Here is a 22,365-nt window from a genome sequence, read left to right on the forward strand (position 1 = left end):
AGAAAGACTCTATATAGGTGAGACAAGTTTCTCACTTCACACAGTGATATATTTTAACCTCATTACCCCTTTCAAAGAAAGACTCTATATAGGTGAGACAAGTTTCTCACTTTACAAAGTGATATATTTTAACTTCATTACCCCTTTCAAAGAAAGACTCTATGTAGGGGAGACAAGTTTCTCACTTCACACAGTGATATATTTTAACTTCATTACCCCTTTCAAAGAAAGACTCTATGTAGGGAGACAAGTTTCTCACTTCACACAGTGATATATTTTAACCTCATTACCCCTTTCAAAGAAAGACTCTATGTAGGGGAGACAACTTTCTCACTTCACACAGTGATATATTTTAACTTCATTACCCCTTTCAAAGAAAGACTCTATATAGGGAGACAAGTTTCTCACTTCACACAGTGATATATTTTAACCTCATTACCCCTTTCAAAGAAAGACTCTATATAGGGGAGACAACTTTCTCACTTCACACAGTGATATATTTTAACCTCATTACCCCTTTCAAAGAAAGACTCTATATAGGTGAGACAAGTTTCTCACTTCACACAGTGATATATTTTAACATCATTACCCCTTTCAAAGAAAGACTCTATGTAGGGGAGACAACTTTCTCACTTCACACAGTGATATATTTTAACCTCATTACCCCTTTCAAAGAAAGACTCTGTGTAGGGAGACAAGTTTCTCACTTCACACAGTGATATATTTTAACCTCATTACCCCTTTCAAAGAAAGACTATATAAGTGAGACAAGTTTCTCACTTCACACAGTGATATATTTTAACATCATTACCCCTTTCAAAGAAAGACTCTATGTAGGGGAGACAAGTTTCTCACTTCACACAGTGATATATTTTAACCTCATTACCCCTTTCAAAGAAAGACTCTGTGTAGGGAGACAAGTTTCTCACTTCACACAGTGATATATTTTAACCTCATTACCCCTTTCAAAGAAAGACTCTATGTAGGGGAGACAACTTTCTCACTTCACACAGTGATATATTTTAACCTCATTACCCCTTTCAAAGAAAGACTCTATGTAGGGATACAAGTTTCTCACTTCACAAAGTGATATATTTTAACTTCATTACCCCTTTCAAAGAAAGACTCTATATAGGGGAGACAACTTTCTCACTTCACACAGTGATATATTTTAACCTCATTACCCCTTTCAAAGAAAGACTCTATGTAGGGATACAAGTTTCTCACTTCACAAAGTGATATATTTTAACTTCATTACCCCTTTCAAAGAAAGACTCTATGTAGGGGAGACAACTTTCTCACTTCACACAGTGATATATTTTAACCTCATTACCCCTTTCAAAGAAAGACTCTATGTAGGGGAGACAAGTTTCTCACTTCACACAGTGATATATTTTAACTTCATTACCCCTTTCAAAGAAAGACTCTATGTAGGGAGACAAGTTTCTCACTTCACACAGTGATATATTTTAACTTCATTACCCCTTTCAAAGAAAGACTCTATGTAGGGAGACAAGTTTCTCACTTCACACAGTGATATATTTTAACATCATTACCCCTTTCAAAGAAAGACTCTATGTAGGGAGACAAGTTTCTCACTTCACAAAGTGATATATTTTAACCTCACTACCCCTTTCAAAGAAAGACTCTATGTAGGGGAGACAAGTTTCTCACTTCACACAGTGATATATTTTAACTTCATTACCCCTTTCAAAGAAAGACTCTATGTAGGGGAGACAAGTTTCTCACTTCACACAGTGATATATTTTAACTTCATTACCCCTTTCAAAGAAAGACTCTATGTAGGGAGACAAGTTTCTCACTTCACAAAGTGATATATTTTAACCTCATTACCCTTTCAAAGAAAGACTCTATGTAGGGAGACAAGTTTCTCACTTCACACAGTGATATATTTTAACCTCATTACCCCTTTCAAAGAAAGACTCTATGTAGGGAGACAAGTTTCTCACTTCACACAGTGATATATTTTAACTTCATTACCCCTTTCAAAGAAAGACTCTATGTAGGGGAGACAAGTTTCTCACTTCACACAGTGATATATTTTAACCTCATTACCCCTTTCAAAGAAAGACTCTGTGTAGGGAGACAAGTTTCTCACTTCACACAGTGATATATTTTAACCTCATTACCCCTTTCAAAGAAAGACTCTATGTAGGGGAGACAACTTTCTCACTTCACACAGTGATATATTTTAACCTCATTACCCCTTTCAAAGAAAGACTCTATGTAGGGATACAAGTTTCTCACTTCACAAAGTGATATATTTTAACTTCATTACCCCTTTCAAAGAAAGACTCTATATAGGGGAGACAACTTTCTCACTTCACACAGTGATATATTTTAACCTCATTACCCCTTTCAAAGAAAGACTCTATGTAGGGATACAAGTTTCTCACTTCACAAAGTGATATATTTTAACTTCATTACCCCTTTCAAAGAAAGACTCTATGTAGAGGAGACAACTTTCTCACTTCACACAGTGATATATTTTAACCTCATTACCCCTTTCAAAGAAAGACTCTATGTAGGGGAGACAAGTTTCTCACTTCACACAGTGATATATTTTAACTTCATTACCCCTTTCAAAGAAAGACTCTATGTAGGGAGACAAGTTTCTCACTTCACACAGTGATATATTTTAACTTCATTACCCCTTTCAAAGAAAGACTCTATGTAGGGAGACAAGTTTCTCACTTCACACAGTGATATATTTTAACATCATTACCCCTTTCAAAGAAAGACTCTATGTAGGGAGACAAGTTTCTCACTTCACAAAGTGATATATTTTAACCTCACTACCCCTTTCAAAGAAAGACTCTATGTAGGGGAGACAAGTTTCTCACTTCACACAGTGATATATTTTAACTTCATTACCCCTTTCAAAGAAAGACTCTATGTAGGGGAGACAAGTTTCTCACTTCACACAGTGATATATTTTAACTTCATTACCCCTTTCAAAGAAAGACTCTATGTAGGGAGACAAGTTTCTCACTTCACAAAGTGATATATTTTAACCTCATTACCCCTTTCAAAGAAAGACTCTATGTAGGGGAGACAAGTTTCTCACTTCACACAGTGATATATTTTAACCTCATTACCCCTTTCAAAGAAAGACTCTATGTAGGGAGACAAGTTTCTCACTTCACACAGTGATATATTTTAACTTCATTACCCCTTTCAAAGAAAGACTCTATGTAGGGGAGACAAGTTTCTCACTTCACACAGTGATATATTTTAACCTCATTACCCCTTTCAAAGAAAGACTCTATGTAGGGAGACAAGTTTCTCACTTCACACAGTGATATATTTTAACTTCATTACCCCTTTCAAAGAAAGACTCTATGTAGGGAGACAAGTTTCTCACTTCACACAGTGATATATTTTAACTTCATTACCCCTTTCAAAGAAAGACTCTATGTAGGGGAGACAAGTTTCTCACTTCACACAGTGATATATTTTAACTTCATTACCCCTTTCAAAGAAAGACTCTATGTAGGGGAGACAAGTTTCTCACTTCACACAGTGATATATTTTAACTTCATTACCCCTTTCAAAGAAAGACTCTATGTAGGGAGACAAGTTTCTCACTTCACACAGTGATATATTTTAACTTCATTACCCCTTTCAAAGAAAGACTCTATGTAGGGAGACAAGTTTCTCACTTCACACAGTGATATATTTTAACCTCATTACCCCTTTCAAAGAAAGACTCTATATAGGGGAGACAACTTTCTCACTTCACACAGTGATATATTTTAACCTCATTACCCCTTTCAAAGAAAGACTCTATATAGGTGAGACAAGTTTCTCACTTCACACAGTGATATATTTTAACATCATTACCCCTTTCAAAGAAAGACTCTATGTAGGGGAGACAACTTTCTCACTTCACACAGTGATATATTTTAACCTCATTACCCCTTTCAAAGAAAGACTCTATGTAGGTGAGACAAGTTTCTCACTTCACACAGTGATATATTTTAACCTCATTACCCCTTTCAAAGAAAGACTCTATGTAGGGAGACAAGTTTCTCACTTCACACAGTGATATATTTTAACTTCATTACCCCTTTCAAAGAAAGACTCTATGTAGGGGAGACAAGTTTCTCACTTCACACAGTGATATATTTTAACATCATTACCCCTTTCAAAGAAAGACTCTATATAGGTGAGACAAGTTTCTCACTTCACAAAGTGATATATTTTAACATCATTACCCCTTTCAAAGAAAGACTCTATATAGGTGAGACAAGTTTCTCACTTCACAAAGTGATATATTTTAACATCATTACCCCTTTCAAAGAAAGACTCTATGTAGGTGAGACAAGTTTCTCACTTCACAAAGTGATATATTTTAACATCGTTACCCCTTTCAAAGAAAGACTCTATGTAGGGGAGACAAGTTTCTCACTTCACACAGTGATATATTTTAACCTCATTACCCCTTTCAAACTTAGATGTTACTGTATTAATACCAACATAGATTTAGAGAAAACTTAATAATAGAGAAAAAACTTATATTCAGCTTCAATTAGTTTATTTATATCACGAAAACCTTATGGCTTTTATCAATTGAATTTAGGTTTTCCGTGCAGCAAGCGATGACCGAGTCGACAGTCGAATCAAATCTAATTATCTCCGTTACTGACAGATATGATTCAGCCCTCTATACGTGTATTGTATCCAATAACTATGGCTCAGGTGAAACAAACATTCAGCTCATTGTACAAGGTATGATTGTTTTAGTCATTTATTCTATTGTGCTGTATACTATTTAGTACCATATTTACAACAAAGGTGTTGCTTTTTCTATTGTACACCTCAGTCACAGTTGATGGTGGTTCCCTCTGTGGGACATTATAATAACTCGTAAAATTCTGCTAACAGTTTAATAACCTATGTCTTTAGATTTATTTATGTTAAATATCTGTGCCTAAACTGAGCAGATCACTGAGTATTTACGTTATTTCTTCTAATTACTTTTCACGACGTACATTTGACATATCTGACCAGATGAAACGTATTTTATTAACCTGAGTTAAAACAAATTTAATGCAAACTTTAAAAAGAAATTTCAGAGTGCTTTTAAAGATTTTTGTGAAGAACACTAGAATCATAAAATAACCGAAAAAGCAAAACAAACTATAGACAAATGAAGCTTCGACCCAGTGGATTTATTTACCTTCTTGGTGTTCGTACAAACGATAATAAAGATGTCATTTTTATTTATTTTTATAGATTTTTTGTATGATATCTAACTTCTCCCTTCAGAATCGCCCAGTCCCCCTACGGACGTTTCTGCAATTTCGCAAAGTAGCCGAACGATAAAGTTGTCATGGAAACCATCTTACAGCGGAAACAGTGCTATCACCAAATACGCCATTCAATACAAAAACATTACAAGTAAGACACAAAGAAAAACAGTTGTGGGAAACCTTAGAGACAAGTGTTTCTTTCCTTGTGTTAAAAAAAACAAAACTATTAGATGTATGTGTGTGTGTATATGCGTGTGTGTAGAGAACAAATTGCTAAAACAACTGAAAAAGACATAAGAACCCAACAAGGAGATTTCCAAAGAGGATTCGTAAACTGTTTTCTTTTTCTATTGGATTACCTGAACGAGTTAAGTCTAATTATTTTTCATTATTTATCCGCTTTCGGTACCATGTGACCAAAAGAATTAATGTTATTGGATTATTCAGTTTACTAGATTTGTTCAAAGTGTCTCTATTTTATCTCTAATAATAATAATACATCTTAAAATTACGCCAGCAATAAAATACCTTGAGACACCATTATTATAACAGTTATCAGGAAACGTTTCAACCTCAATTCGATGAACTGTAATCGTTGGACGTCTGAAGTCCTACAGTTCTATGTGTTCAGTAAAGAAATGGCTTATTTTTTTAAATTCTTCTGCAAGAAATATATCGTTGCTTATGTCTTAATTTTACGGTAAGAATAGGTTTTATTTATTAGATTTGCAAAAATGTTTATGATATATATATATTATGCTAGAATATTCTTTTTCTCCTTGCTAGATGATTGGGAACATTGCTCGCAACTTGTGCTTTCTGGTTTTGAAACTTCCGCTACGGTGAGAGATCTGTTTCCAGACTCATCATATGATTTCCGAATTATAGCTGAAAATAGTTTAGGAAAAAGTAGTCCTAGTGAAGTCATTACCTCAACTACATTGGAAGAAGGTACCATAAATATATCAGTTTGTTTTGTTGCATAAGTTCAAATCTGAAACATATATTTATCAAAATTATTTCGTCGTAAACAGAAGCATGCATAGAGAAACAACTTCACCCTCCGTCCATGTTTACCTAAGAAGTTATAATTGTATAAATAAACGTGTTTAAGGTGACCAATAGCAGCTAACATTTAAATTATTTAGCACTTCCTTGGTGAAAAGTGGCGAAATTTATCACCTAACTCGGTCCGGTACTTGTACTTAACGAAATTTTGTTTGTGTGTTTGTTTTTGAATTTGGCGCAAAGCTACACGAGGGCTATCTGCACTAGCCGTCCCTAATTTATCAGTGTAAGACTAGAGAAAAGGCAACTAGTCATCACCATCCACCGCATACTTTTGAGCTACTCTTTTTGCCAACGATTAGTGGGATTGACCGAAGATTTATAACGCCCCTACAATGAGCATGTTTGGTGGAACGAGGATTCGAACCCGCGACCCTCACATTACGTGTCGAGCACCCTAACCGCCTGTCCATTACAGGCCTAGTTGCAAGTTATCGAATAAACAGAGGTAAGTACCTATAATAATCTCTTGTGAGTACAGAATGCACTTTAGTTGTTTTATAAAGAAATGAAATCGAGATTGACCTGAGTTTATATAGGTGGCGCTAAAGGTAACCCTGAAGCAGAAAACTTTTATTTCAACTTCAGAATAATATGGTAGTATTAATGTTAGCTTTTTAACAAATCTTCCATGCAAGTGGCTCAATGGCATGTTTGAAAACTTATAACACCAAAGCCCAAGATTAGATACTCCTGCCTGGCACAGCACAGATAACCTACTGTGTAGCTTTGTGCTTGAAGATAGAGAAAGAACATTCATGCCCGGGATCAAATTTTTCTCCACCTGGCGTGGGATATAAGTACTTAGAAAGTTGTTTTTCTGATAATTTGGTGATTTTTTTCCACAGATGCACTCACGCGCAAATAAACTTCATCTTCAAAACAGCAAATTAGAAATAAAAATATTCTCCTGGTTCGAGAAAGAAGGGGATACGTTCATTTCCCCACCTCTAGCTGTGCACCTGACTCCCTCCATTTCGAAAACAGATGCCTGGCGAAGTACAGTATAACAAATAATATCACGGAGATCGAACAGTGAATTTGAACATTATAGCTCCTGATACTTGCTATTGAGGCACAAAAGGTTAAAACACATCTTGTGATGCGCACCTCGTAATTGTAATGCAGTTTTTAACACTACCCTAACTATCGTTGTTACTACCCTTCCAATCTATGACAACCTGAATGAATGAGCTCTGTCGTCAAATTCACAATTTTAATTACATTTCCAGCAAAGTTGTGTGATAAACAAATACCGTTTTTAGGTCAGCTTACAGCGCCACCTACAGGTCGTTTTGTTTTTCATGACTTCCGCATATATTCTCACCTATACTATACTTACTATATATATACCTTACCATACCTATACTTAACTATGTGATTTCTAAAGCAAACTGTTTGTCAAAAGTTAGTAAATAAATCCACAAATAAAAGCTTTTTCATATGTCAATATTTTCTGTTAGTAACAACGCTTCGATAAATTGTTCAAGGTGCATGAACTACATAACATATTCTAATTGTCATTCACTTCACTATTTGTTTGTATTTTTGTATCTGTCTGAACGTTAAATAATCTGTTTGTTTGTTTCAAATTAAACTAATACACAATGGGCTATATGTGCTCTGCCCACCACGGGTAACGAAACCCGGTTTTTAGTGTGTAAGTCCGCAGACATACCACTGTGCCATTGGGGAGCTGTTGAATAATAGCTGTAGCGATACAAAATAATTTTACCTTTGAAATAATAAATCTATAAATTTATCTATAATCCTGCGCAAAGCGAGATTCATATGCTCTGTTCGTGTTGATTAAACAGTGCACGTTTTACTCACCACCGTTTTTAATTATAATTAATCTTGCTTTTCCTTTATAAGGCACGACATGATCAGGTGTTTAAGGCACTCAACTCGTAATCTGAGGGCCGCGGGTTCGAATCCCCGTCACACCAAACAAGCTCGCCCTTTCAGCCGTGGGGGCGTTTATGTGACGGTCAATCCCACTATTCGTTTGTAAAAGAGTAGCCCAAGAGTTGGCGGTGGGTGGTGATGACTATCTGCCTTCCCCTCTAGTCTTACATTGCTAAATTAGGGACGGTTAGCACAGATAACTCTCGTGCAGCTTTGCGCGAAATTCAAAACAAATTTTTTGTAAGCATTTTAAAGCTATAACGAATTTTAGGTTTTTACTGAATTACAAAAAGATTTAAACGGACATGGGTAATTAATTTCACTATTGTTAACTCCTGCAGTTTTCTACAATAAATAATGGATATCTTCTTACTTAACTGCTGCAGCTTCAGCGGTCAGCCATGACACACACGATGTTTTCATAAATTAAAACGTGTTCATAACGTTTTCCGTACTCGGGACGAGTACTCGACTGTCACCTATATGTTTTAATTTGTCGTACAATAGAAACTCGTTCACAATGGTGACTTCTCATCAATATATATATACGTAGCTTCCCGCTAATAACTTCAAAAATTATCGTGTCCATTTCAACATTCTAAAATCTCCATAATTTCGAGAGCCCTAAAATTTAATTGGTAAGTATCTCAGTACGAAAACTATAGCAGCATAATTCGTAGGCTATAAATATGCATTAGCAGAACATCCCGAAGTTATAAATATGTCTTAATAACACACTCCTATCGAGAGGTGTGTGTGTGTTTTTCTTATAGCAAAGCCACATCGGGCTATCTACTCAGCCCACCGAGGGGAATCGAACCCATGACTTTAGCGTTGTAATCCGTAGACATACCGCTGTACTAGCAGCGGACGTTGAGAGGCTAGAACTGTGCATCAACAGTATATCTCAAAGCTATAAATGTGTCGTAACAACACACTCCTATCGAGAGGCTATAAATGCGCATTAGCAGTACATCTCGAAGCTATAAATATGTCTCAATAACACACTCCTATCGAGAGGCTAGAAATATGCATTACTAGCACATCTCGAAGTTATAAATATGTCTTAATAATATACTTTTGTAGTGAACTAGAAATTCACGTTAACAGCGTTATCGTTAATTAGAAGTATGCCTAACCAACACCTTTCTGTAATAAAATATAAACATACGAGTTAGCCTGTTTACCTCAAATTACGCTTTCCTGTAATATTACTGTTAAGACGATAGAACAGATGTTCTCAGGAAAAAAGACAAAAAAAAAAAAACATTACAATTTCAAACATTATTTTCGGAAAACGTAATTTTCGGTTGGACTGCGTGTCATAATTTCATGAACAGTTATAACCGATTAGTTGCACAATGACTCGTTGGTGTTTGAGCAGGCTTAAAAATGAGTTGAAATTTCCAGATTTTCACGTTTGCAATTCAAAATTCATGAATGTTCCTGGCCCCAGTGATTATTCTGTGTTCACTTCAAAAAATTTTACATGACAATAGGTTAGGTGGAAACTACTCAAATATCTCATTCGGTACGGTTTATTTTGAAATATATCGTAATATTCGCTTGAGAACAGTTTCGGGAAACAGCACGCAAAGACTTAGTTTTCCTCTCAGATCATCACGTAATTCAAGTTGGATTATTACTCCAAATAAGTGGAAATTTATAAAATAATGTTTTATCAGTAGAAGTTTTTCAATGTTTTTTAGCGCTCGATAATTTAATTTTTATCTTAATAGTTCCTGGAGGCCCGCCACTAGATGTCGCTGTAGAAGCCACGGGAGCCAGATCGCTGAAGGTCACTTGGAAGGTAAAATTGTTTGTTGTTTCTTTTTTGTTGTTGTTGAGACAATATAATTTGTGATAATTCTTTTTGAAGTATAAAGAAAACCATAATACTTTACTTGCGATGAGTATAAATAAATAAATTTACTGAAAGCGTGTTGTTAGCTTAGTGGGTGTCAACACTGTTTGCTACGTTGGATGAGAAATCTCGCTACTGTTTGATTTGAATTTTCGCGCAAAACTACACAAGGACTATCTGCGCTAGCCGTTCCTAATTTAGCAGTGTAAAACTATAGGAAAGACAGATAGTCATCGCCACCCACCGCCAACTCTTAGGCTACTCTTTTACCAACGAATAGTGGGACTGATTGTTACATTATAACGTCCCTTAGACTGAAAGGGTGACCCTCAAATAAGTAGTAGAACGCTCTAAATACCTAATTGTGCAGGGCCATCTGGTTACTAAGTAAATCTATAAAAGTTACAAATAATTAAAAATTAATTTTCGTAATGCTCGCAAGAATTCCAGAAGGTACTCTAAAGCAGAAAATTATCAGGTCAACAGTGATTATAATATTGCTTTATAGTTAGCAAATATATTGGTGAAACTTATAATATTGCAAGTTTTTTGTACTGTCAAAAATAGAAATTCGAAAATGCCACTAGGACGAAAATATTGAACATGAATTTGTAAAAGTCACACAGAAATTAATACCAGTTCGATGTGAGGCAGTAACTCTGCTCAGGTCGTATTGTATGTGATATTAGGTTGGATAGCAGAACACTAAATCTACTAAAGTAACGTAGAACTTAATGTCAACATCACGTGACTAAGATTATTTTAGCATCACATACGCAGTTGGTTTCTTTTGAATTTCGCGCAAAGCTACTGAAGGACTATCTGCGCCAGCCGTTCCTAATTTAACAGAATAAGACTGGAGGGAAGGCAGATAGTCATCGTTGGTAAAAGAGTAGCTCAAGAGTTGACGGTGGGTGATGATGACTAGCTGCCGTCCCTCTGGGCTCTTTCTGCTAAATTAAGGAGGGCTAAAGCAAACAGCCCGAGAGTAGCTTTGCGCGCAGTTCAAAACACACTCTTTTCAAATACAAAAACTGAGCACATCACTTCACGTCACAGAGTCTCGTGAGCTTAGAACGCGAATTGCAAAGTTTGTTATCCAAAATATGAAATGTCTATGCGAATTGGACCCTTAAGCTTCTAGCTGTGGTCTCACAGTTAAATATTACACAGAAAGAGAGTTTTGTTTGTTTGTGTAAAATTAAGCACAAAACTACAAAATGGGCTATCTGTGCTCTGCCCACCACGGGTATCGAAACCCGATTTTAGTGTGTAAGTCCGCAGACATACCGCTGTGCTACTGGGAGGCAGAAAGAGAGTCACATTTTCGGCAATTCTTCCGAGTTTCTTATTGTTATTATCATTTGCTTCATTCATATATTCCATAAAACTTTGGGTTTGGAAGTACATATATTAATTAAAATACAAAATTTGGAATAGAATTAGAATCTTCAACCTATACATCACGTTGCGTTTAGTTGGAATAATCAGACTGGTAAGAGCTGCCTTGGGTTCAAGCATAACCACCTTTAATTTTAAACTACTGGTCAGAGGAAAGACAGCCAACAGTGACCCTTTGTTCATCCTCTCAAGTCAAATGATGGGAGTGATTAGAATTGTTACAACGCGTCCGGAAGTGAAGTTACGAAACAATACTTAGAACCCCAGATCTTATATATAAATTCGAAGTTCGACACTCTAAGCTACGACCGGCTTCTAAAGGTATGAAAATGGAAAATTAACAGTGTTGTTATGTGTATCTGTATTATTTTGGATATATATTATTATTAAATAAACACAATATGCTTATGATAAACGAAAAGAGAATCGAAGGATACAAATGTTTCACTAAACTTAACATTTCTCTTGTATATTTATTGGCCTATTTTTTCACTGTTGTTGTTTTTTTTTCAGCCTCCGCGGAAGGATCTACTTTACGGTAAACTCCTGGGATATTACCTTGGTTACAAGAAGAAGGGCAGTAGTGAAGCATTTCAGTATAAAAATGTTGATAATCCAGGAAACGGGGAGGTAGTCAACTACCTGACGAACCTGGATCGTTTGACGTCTTATGTCGTCCTGGTACAGGCCTACAATAGCGTAGGACCCGGACCTAGGTCTGACGAAATCCATTCCACAACACTAGAATCGTGTAAGTAACAACCAGAATTTTCGGCTTGTTCAAGTTAGCCACGATAATTATAACTGTTAACGAAAACAGAGATTTACGGGAGTAGCGAGTGGTTTTTGGGTATCTCGACGTGCCAGAACCGAAGAAAGAGAGGACTATACATCACCTCACTGACTCAACGAAATGTCTAAAAAGTTAAAGTGTTAAAATCCGGGGTTTAATACTGCTTAACTACAGACAAAATTATAATGTTCCTTAAACATTCATGCTGTGTACCCAAAGAGAAGTAAGATTATATTACCCTTGGAAACTAATGTTCATTACGTTCAAATACAGGTGGTTAAGGCATTAGACTCGTAATTTTAGGGTCACGGGTTCGAATCCCCGTCCCATTAAACATGCTCTCCCTTTCAGCCTTTGGGGCGTGATAATGTTACAGTCAATCCCACTATTTGTTGGTAAAAGAGTAGCCCAAAAATTGGCGGTGGGTAGTGATGACTAGTTGTCTTCCCTCTAGTCTTACACTGTTAAATTAGGGACGGCTAGTGCAGATAGCCCTCGTTTAGCTTTGCGCGAAATTCAAAAACAAACGTTCAAATAATATTTCGGGATGTGTCAAATTACTGGCAGTTTTTTTGTTGTTTTTTTTACTTTCATGATAAAATCCTTATGCTACAAGAAGAATTAAAACATACAAAAGAAGTGTTCGTTCTGTATTTTGCTTCTCTGATTAACAAATTGAAACCGACCGATTATTTCGCTCGTTTCTTAGAAAAACGTGTACGTGTAGAAGACACTTGCGATATTCATTGCGAGATGTTTCTAACTGCCAAAGAGTTGTCATAATATAGAAATTACCTATGTTCGACACTTTGTTTTTAATCAGCCGCATGTGGTTTAATATAAGATGTGTTGGAGATATTACCTTCCACTCAGAATAAGCTAAAAGTACTTAAAAGAAACTAAAAACCTACTTGAAAACGGTATGGCTAATGAAAAGCCATTAGACGAACACGTGGATTATTTTTTAAATTCACCTGAGTGTAGGGTATATACGTATGTACATTTATTTTAATTTCACTTATAGACCTGACGTCCTAAAGCTGTTCTGTAGTGCACTACGTCAGTTGTTTTATGTGTTTGTTTGTTTTTTGTTTTAACTTTTAGCCCCTCCGACTTCTCCAGCATTAACAGTCGTTTCATCAACGTCATCTACAATCACTGTTCAATGGGAAAACAATGACGATACGATATTTAAAGGTATGGAAACTGAAACAAAAGTCAGATACATTTGATTTTCTAGCTCGGTAGTTTTGCTTGATCTGATTTTGTACTTTAAAAAAACCTTCTGATGAAAGATTAAACTAGATCACTTTGAAAAGGATTTATAATAAATTGACTCGTGCATCATAAAAAGAAGGAAAGTGCGCATATACCAAACGAGGATGTATCTTGCATAATAACAGCTTTAAAGTATTTAGTTAGATCAAACGAGTATTAATTAAACTGTCTTAGTTTTGGTGTATGTTTTCGGATAAAGTTTGTAATGTGCGTTTCCATGTTTATTTTTATCTTACTAATTTCGGTCTTCATTTTTTGCGTGTAGATTATGTTCTTTATTACAAAGCAGAAGGAAAAGAATGGATGAAAGAAAAATTGATTACAACCACTCGCAAATATACCTTAAAAAGTTGTCAGTGCGGCACCCGCTACAGACTTTACATGACTGCCTCGAATAGTCTAGGAACTGGCGAACCGAGTGCGACTGTTATAGGTCGAACGAAAGGAGGAGGTAACTAATCAGTGAATCAATAGAGGGCAGCACATTAACAAAAAATCGTCTGCGTTTCTTAGTGCTTATTAAATATCAGTAGTCCAGATATGTGGATAATACGATCTCTCTGAACACTTATAGTGCAAGAAATATATTAAACTCGATCGAAATATGATAAAATAATATATTTATAACTGAAAATTTAAGTGATATATATATTTAGAATATTAATTTGAAAGAAACGATCCAACGCGACAAGAAAGACAAGTACAATGACTACTTCAACAATTTATATTTCCGTTTTACAAAAGTTGCACTAACTGATATTGTCTTACACGTTGTAATTGTCTGTAGAATTAAGTCTGATAAACTAGATACAAAGATAACTTGCACGTACTGTATTTCTTAGTCTGTATTTTTAACGGGGGAAAAAAACGGGAAGGTAGGGGGAACAACTTATCTTATCATGTAATAATATTCAATAAAATGATATGTATCTATTAACCTCCACCATCTATATACGGTGTTGGTGTTTTCTACTACTTTTAATTGTTGGTTTTAATGTGAGTAACATAATGCTTCTAACTGTTATTTCACTAAGTAACAAATACTATTATAACAAATAGTTATGCATTTTATTTTCCCCAGGTGTTTTGGTTTTCTTTGTAGTTGAGCACAAAGCTACACAAAGAGTTATCTCTGCTTTGCCTACAAGGATATCGAAACCTGGTTTCTAGCAGTGTAAGTCTGCAGACATACTGCTGCGCTACTGTAGGCCAGATGTTTTGGTTTGGTTACCGTTAAGCAGAAAGCTACATAGTAGGCCATATGTGCTCTACCAAACAAAGGTATCGAAACCAGATTTTTAACGTCATAAGCCTGCAGACTTACCACTGGGTCACCATGGGTAATATTGGTAGTATAACATTTGAGTTATACTAGTATGTTTTAATAAAGAATTGTTTTGATTCTAATTGAAGTTTCAATGTCTTGCTTCAGGAAGATAGATAAGTATCTTTTCACACACACATAAACATAAAAGTTGTATTTTGTTTTTTTCTGTCTTATAGTCATATAAAGCCTCTCCAGCAACTTTTCTCAAGGTAACAATAAAGTTCCATGTTTTGTATAATTTTCAGCTATTGGTCTTTAAGAAATAAATACAACTGCTTGATCTTAAACCAAGCGACTTTATCCCTGACTGTAAGATGATTGTACCACATTTGAATCTTTATAAATAACACTTAAGAACACTATTCAACGAGCTAACCTTAATACTGTGCTATACTTTTTTAAGTTCTGCATCAATTTTCTTATCAAATAATCCGATATTGATCATTTATAGCTCCAGTTTCACCTCATAAAAGGATGTTCTTGACGATAAACGCAACTTTTGTCACCTTAAACTTGGGATCATGGCAAGATGGCGGCTGTCCTATTCAATATTTTTCTGTTCGATATCGGCCTACATTTCAACATGTGTGGAACACTGTAGCATCTCGTGTGATGGCGCTGCAGAAATATTTGGAAATAGGCCATCTAGTTCCTGGAAGGGAATACAGTCTCTTAGTTAGTGCATACAATGAGGCAGGGACAACCGAAGCAGAATATACATTTCAGACATTAAATTACACTTTTGGTAAGTGGAAATGTTTCAATGTTTGTCACATATCAGAAGGAAAAGTTGTGCTACAAGAACAGAAGCTATGAATGTTTCTTTCCTTGATCTTGGGTTTTTATATTGATCATGAGAATGTTTGTCATTAATGTCAAAATCAATACTCTTTGTCATATGGATATTTTAATATTTAACAAAAACTTAAAAAAGGGCATTACTTATGTAAGTTCAGGTAGCGTTAATTATCAAATAATAAGCAAGATGTATCCGCGTCTATATGATTCCAGTAAATATGAACCACTATCTGTTGTTCCTTTAATATAAATTGTTTGATATACTGAAATTTAGATAACCTTTTGAACTAAAATATTGAGAGAAGATTAGCCCATTTTGTCTTTTCAAGATGTTATTCGTCTTTTACAGTTGCCTATAATTATCTGATTTATAGTTTTCGATTATTAGTGCTCTCACAAAAACAAGTTTATTTGTTTTCTCTGTCTTGTATGATGACATTCAGCGTCAGCAGTAACGCCACCATCGAGGAGGAATCCGACAAGCAGAGACGCCATATTGCCTTTCTACCGAAACATTACAGTAATATTGCCTGTAGTGTTCTCCATTGTCGTACTTCTTGTAGTTATCATTACTGTTTTAGTGTGCTTGAGAAGACAGTCGGACAGCAGTAGCAGAGCTAGTTGTGGAGGTAAGCAGTCAGAGTTTGATACCTGATGGTTCCATATTTGTGTCGAGTAATAAAGAAAATTGAATAAGCAAATCTCGTTAATCATTGGTGCAATGATGTAATATTTCCGTAATTACGAAATCTCACGCGTTCCAATTGTTCTTCGAGATTTACTTACGAGCCCTATTTTGATATTATTTCGTAACAAAGTGGCAGCTAATCGTAAAAGAAAAGTTGACGACGAAGATCGGCAGTTTCATGATGATTGGACTGCGCAATACTGTTTTGTTCAACAACAGAAGAACGTGATTTGTCTGCTGTGTCATTCGACAGTAGCAGTGGCGAATGTATCCAATATAAAGTGTCATTATGAGTCGAAGCATAAAGATTTCCACAATGTTGTCGGTGATGAACGAACAGCTCGAATTGAATCTCTGCGGTTGTCGCTGAATCACCAGCAGAACGTTTTCTCTGCTGACCGGAGTCAGCAGATTTAGGTGCAGCATATGAGGTCAGTTACGATATTTCGTTGATGATAGCGAAATATGGCCGACCGTTCACTGATGGTGATTTTGTCAAGCAATGTATGATTACTGCATCAGAAAAGTTGTGTCCGGAAGCAGTTCGCAAGCAACAGACAGACAGTGGCTTTGAATCGTATGATAGTTTAACGAAGAATTTCACACCTCTCAGCAGACGTGACAAGGCAACTTACAAATAAAGCAGCCAACTTTGTCTACTTCTCCTTGGCAGCAGACGAGTCGACTGACATCAGTTCAACAGCACAGCTACTAGTTTTTGTTCGTGGTGTGTCGTCATCGTTTGATGTCACAGAGGAACTTATCGGCATTGGTTCCATGAAGGGTCAGACAACTGGGTCTGCTCTATTCGAGGGAGACAGTACGACTGTGTAGTAGTTTCATTGGATTTCACGAAACTGGTAAGTGTGACAACTGATGGAGCACCAGCCATGACCGGAGAAAGTAGCAGGCTGGTAGCACTGTTGATGAAGCATCAAGGAAAACAGAACAGACAGTTGGTGAAGTTGCACTGTATTATTCACCAACAGAACCTATGCAGTAAAGAACTTGGTTTTCAGGCACTGATGGCATTAGTGACGAAAACCATTAATTTCATTAAATCACGAGGGCTCAATTACCGTCAGTTTCGAAGTCTTCTTGAAGAAATTGATTCAGACTATGGTGACCTTGTATATCATTGTGAAGTACGCTGGCTGAGTCGAGGAAAGATGTTCAGAAGATTCTGAAAGTTGATTGATGAGGTGATAGAATTCCTCAGAAGCCAGAACAAAAACACAGAAGTAATTTCCATGACTAGTTTAGCATGACAAGCTGATTTGACATGACATAACACTTGAATGATCTGAATTTGAAGATGCAAGGCAAAAATCAGCTTGTCTGTCAGATTGCAAATCACGTCTCAGCTTTCAGGACAAAGCTGCAGTTGTTCTGGCAGCAAGCAACATCAGGTAACTTCGTGCACTTTTCCACTTTTCAGTCACAGCTACAGAAGAATCAGGACATTGACACACAGGTTTATGTTGGGAAGCTAGATACCTCGATGCAATCCTTCAACTCACGGTTTCATGACTTTGACCAATGCAGATTGTTGATGAAACTCTTTGCTGATCCATTCAGTGTGTCAGTGGATTACTTGTCAGCAGAATATCAGCTCGAACTTACTGATCTCCAGACATCTGATGAACTGCGTGCTATTTACCGAGAAAACAGTTTGCTTGACTTCTACAAAACGTTGCCTGATACATTTGCTAATCTGAAAGAGAAAGCACTTGTCCACACCAGCGTGTTTGGCAGCACGTACTGCTGCGAACAGGCTTTCTCGCATATGAAACTGAACAAAAATGACACTCGCAATCAGCTGATTGATGATCATCAGAAAACAGTCTTGCATCTTTCAACGTCAAACATCAAGTTGGGCTTTACTGAGCTCGTAGATGACATGCAGCACCATCCATCTCACTGATTTTGTGACAGTTCACGTATCATAACATTTCTTAGAATAATGTGCAAACTCTTTGATGTAATCGTTATTTGTGCGTTCTTAAATGTGATGTCCATCTTGTGTGAAACAACTGTGGGACGATTTTAATCTTCACTTTTTTGTGGCCCACAACGGTTACAGGTCTGTTTGTGGCCCCTGACTCAAAAGGTTTGTGCATCACTGGTCTGGAACATGCAGTTAGCTTCCAGACTGTTCTTCACAGTAAACTTCAATTATATTTCAAATAAAGACGTCGATGGCCGAAATAACTTCTTTCTGTTAAATCATCAACTTATCCTTTGAGGATTTAAAACGACAGTAAAACATACATTATAATAGGAAAAAAATTAAATTAATTAATTTCGGTAAATAACTGTCTTTTTTTAAAACAAAACATCTTTATAACGTCATGGGAAAAGAGCTGAAATTATGTTTTAATACTTGATTGGTTGTGATTGTTTTCTGATAGCAAAGCCACATTGGGATATCTGCTGAGGCAATCGAGGAGAATCGAACACCTACGTTTAGCATTGTAAACCCATAGAAATACCGCTGTACTAGCGGGAGACGTTTTAACACTTAAATTGTGCAGTTAGGTAATTAGAAGTTAGATATTATAAACGCGATAGAAATGAAGTTTGCTGGAACGAAAGAAAATATCAGTCTTCAGTAATGTGTCATTATTTTTATTCGAACCAAGGTTATAATTAAAGAAATTGATATTTAATTATAATTGTTTTTTTGTTTTGTTTTTATTTTACGCAAAGCTACACGAGGGCTATCTGCTCTAGCCGTCTCTAATTTAGCAGTGTAAGACCAGAGGGAAGGCAGTTAGTCATCACCACCCACCGCCAACTCTTAGGCTACTCTTTTACCAACGAATAGTGGATTGACCGTCACATTATAATGCCCCCAATTCGCGAATTCGTATCTCCGTCACACTTAACACATTCGCCATTTCAGTCATGAGAGCTTATAATATAACAGTCAATCCCACTATTCGTTGGTAAAAGAGTTGGCAGTGGGTGGTGATGACTAGCTGCTTTCTCTTTAGTCGTACACTGCTGAATTTGGGAGGGCTAGTGCATATAGCCCTCGTGTAGCTCTGTGCGAAATTCATAATAAACAAACAAACATGATTTTGAAGCGTGCATTACAAAGTAGTCAGTAAAAACTAAAGTGAACCTTGTTTGCATCGTGTGATATAATTGGTTTTGAAGCAGTTTTTAATAACAGTCAACATTGCCTACCAGTATTTTATCTTATTTTATTTTTTTATTGGGAAGATAGATATTACCATTTTCAACTGTTCATTACGTAACTTGAAACAGCACTTCATCTTATTAGAATCACACTAATATAGGAACTGCCAAGAGAAATGTAAAAATAAAATACGTTTTTTTAACCATTGCTGACGTAGCCACTTCTATTTGTTAATTTGAATTTAATGAAATTTTGGAGAAAAATTGAGTGCGTGGAACATAAAACGTAAATTCCCCTCATACCTTTTAGAATAAACCCTACCGGTAAAAGCACTGGTTGTTACAACACCATCAAACAAACCTTCTCTGTATCCATGAGAATAAATGGATACCAATAAAACAATAGTTATTACAACAACCTTAAAACAATAAAAACAATATCCTCCATATCTTTAACAATAATAAATAGACAGTAATAAAAATATTCGCTGTTACAACTTCCAAACAATGAAAATATTCTCCGTATCTACACAAATGAACCGAGAAAACAACATAAAATTCGGATGATTAGAACCATTGCTAAATACCGTATTGGTCCGATTATAGGGCGATGTTTAATATAAACCAAACAATGAAAATATTCTCCGTATCTACACAAAAGAACCGAAAAAACAACATACAATATGGATGATTAGAACCATTGCTAAATACCGTATTGGTCCGATTATAGGGCGATGTTTAATATAAACCAAACAATGAAAATATTCTCCGTATCTACACAAATGAACCGAGAAAACAACATACAATTCCGATGATTAGAACCATTGCTAAATACCGTATTGGTCCGATTATAGGGCGATGTTTAATATAAAGCGAACCCATTTTCAGAAACCATGGAAAAGAGAAATATTGAGCGTCATGACGGCATTTAATAAAACTAACACAATAACTAAACAGACTGAAGGTGGATTAGTTGCGAGAGCAAATATCTGTGCGTATGTGTAAATGGATGCTATATGTGCATTCAAACATACGACAGGGGGAAGGAGTCTGTGGCCGGCCATAATTATAAGGCAAAAAAAAAAAACGTCGCCTTATAATCGGGCCAGTATTTTAAATACCTTTTGTGTCATAAAACTCATTATTCACTCTAATTAGACGACATTTACATTTGTTCTATTTTTAATGCATTGTCCATTATTACATTTTTATTTGTGTTTTTTTTTAATTAATGTTGGACTGAACAAATTAAATTAATTTAAATTAATGACTGAAGTAAGGAAATTTGTTACCCTTTCAATCCTTTTCTTTTCTTCAGACAATCAGCCACGAAAGGATAGGCAAACGGAAAACGTGGGTATGATGGAATTTCCTCAGAAGCTGCTCAAAGGCATGGAACCAACTTACAAGCCCTCATACTACTCCTCGCCAACCAGAAAACCAACACCTGTTGCTGCTGGAAGGAGGATTCGTGAGTAATTGGTTATAGTGTCAACATTAAATAGAAACCAATGTTGTTCATTTTGAACCATATACATGAAACCTTTCTTTCCTGGAAGGAAGATTCGTGAGTACGTGATTGAAAAGAAAAGAGATGCTGCTCATTTTGATCCAAATATTTGAAATTGTTTATAAATGGTGACTGGTGTAAGTGTAAGTGTACTACAAATATAAAGGAGTTCATTAGGAACAAACTTGGTAAAAATGTATTGTTACTGAAATTGATGAAGAAAGAATTTACTTGCAGAGAATAATTATAGTAAGATTAAAGGTTTACTAACTTGTTTGCTGTAAACGCAAAATACAAACTGGCATTCTGTTGGTATCTGCTGCCTGCACGACGTCTTTGTGCGCACATGTAGCAAAATGGTCGAGTCAGTTACCCTTAGAATTCAGATATAGCCATCGCTGTTTCTTAATTAGCAAGCAGAAAGAAAGCAGTCAGTTAGTAACACTCGCCACCTTAATATATCTTCGAATCCAATAACGTGAATGATACTTTTATAACACATACGCAGATAAAAGTGCAAAACTCGTCGAGACCCAAACCTTGGACCATACTACACATAGTCAACAGATTCTTTTACTCTAATCACTAGATTAGGCTACTCCCAGACAATTATTGATCAGAATGATACACTAGAATAAATGTACATCTCGGAAATTATATATTATTTTTATCTCCTTTGTCAGCCATATTATCCTATTATTACTTACTTGTCAATCAAGTACATAATGCTGCCAGTCTTCTTCATTCCCACTAAGTTTAAATGTATATATATATATAAATATTACTCAAAATTTGCTAAGACTCACCATGTTTTGATAGTGGTGTTATTACGTAAAACATTTTTAATAACATTTGTCTAAAAGTACTTATTTACATTCGACAACAAGGTTTTGCTTGATCTTGGCAAAAATATAGAACACAAGAAAGTGTCCACATATTCAATAAACTGAGTTTTGTTTCTGCTTAATGTCTTTTACTTTAATTACAGTCTGATAATGTCTTCTCATGCCCTGGATCGGTCTGTTTAGGCATATCGTATCATTTTGGGGCTAAGGCAATTCCAAACTACTCCAGACTGGTGAGTTGAACAGGACGAGGTAATACTGCTCCTTGCAGTCCGTCCCAAATGTGTTCAATAGGATTCATGTCAGGTGAACATGCTGGCCAGTCCATTTTCTCAATACTCTCATCCTCCAGGAGTTATGTGGTTATGCATCATCATCCATTAAAGTTAAATTTGGATCTATGGCTCCTCGTTGTGGCCTCTCAGTAATATCCAAGACCTCATCCCTGTGGGATCTTTTCTGTTC

General features: G+C 36.0%; 2 protein-coding genes across 3 annotated transcripts in view; both read left to right on the plus strand.

Moving 5' to 3' along the window:
• LOC143247879 (cell adhesion molecule Dscam1-like) overlaps positions 1-21,024 on the plus strand; it is a 39,624-nt gene extending 18,600 nt beyond the window's left edge. Inside the window, exons 8-17 of the mRNA XM_076496435.1 lie at positions 4,604-4,752; positions 5,293-5,424; positions 6,063-6,227; positions 9,992-10,062; positions 12,031-12,268; positions 13,415-13,507; positions 13,854-14,039; positions 15,367-15,660; positions 16,157-16,342; positions 20,864-21,024. Coding sequence (XP_076352550.1) covers positions 4,604-4,752; positions 5,293-5,424; positions 6,063-6,227; positions 9,992-10,062; positions 12,031-12,268; positions 13,415-13,507; positions 13,854-14,039; positions 15,367-15,660; positions 16,157-16,342; positions 20,864-21,024 — 1,675 coding nt within the window. The remainder of the gene's footprint in view (positions 1-4,603; positions 4,753-5,292; positions 5,425-6,062; positions 6,228-9,991; positions 10,063-12,030; positions 12,269-13,414; positions 13,508-13,853; positions 14,040-15,366; positions 15,661-16,156; positions 16,343-20,863) is intronic.
• The window catches only part of LOC143246627 (cell adhesion molecule Dscam1-like), a 254,917-nt gene that overhangs the window by 231,251 nt on the left and 1,301 nt on the right, over positions 1-22,365 (plus strand). The gene's annotated exons all lie outside the window — the stretch shown is intronic.

This window comes from Tachypleus tridentatus, chromosome 3 (genome assembly GCF_004210375.1).
Source record: "Tachypleus tridentatus isolate NWPU-2018 chromosome 3, ASM421037v1, whole genome shotgun sequence".
NCBI lineage: Eukaryota > Metazoa > Arthropoda > Merostomata > Xiphosura > Limulidae > Tachypleus > Tachypleus tridentatus.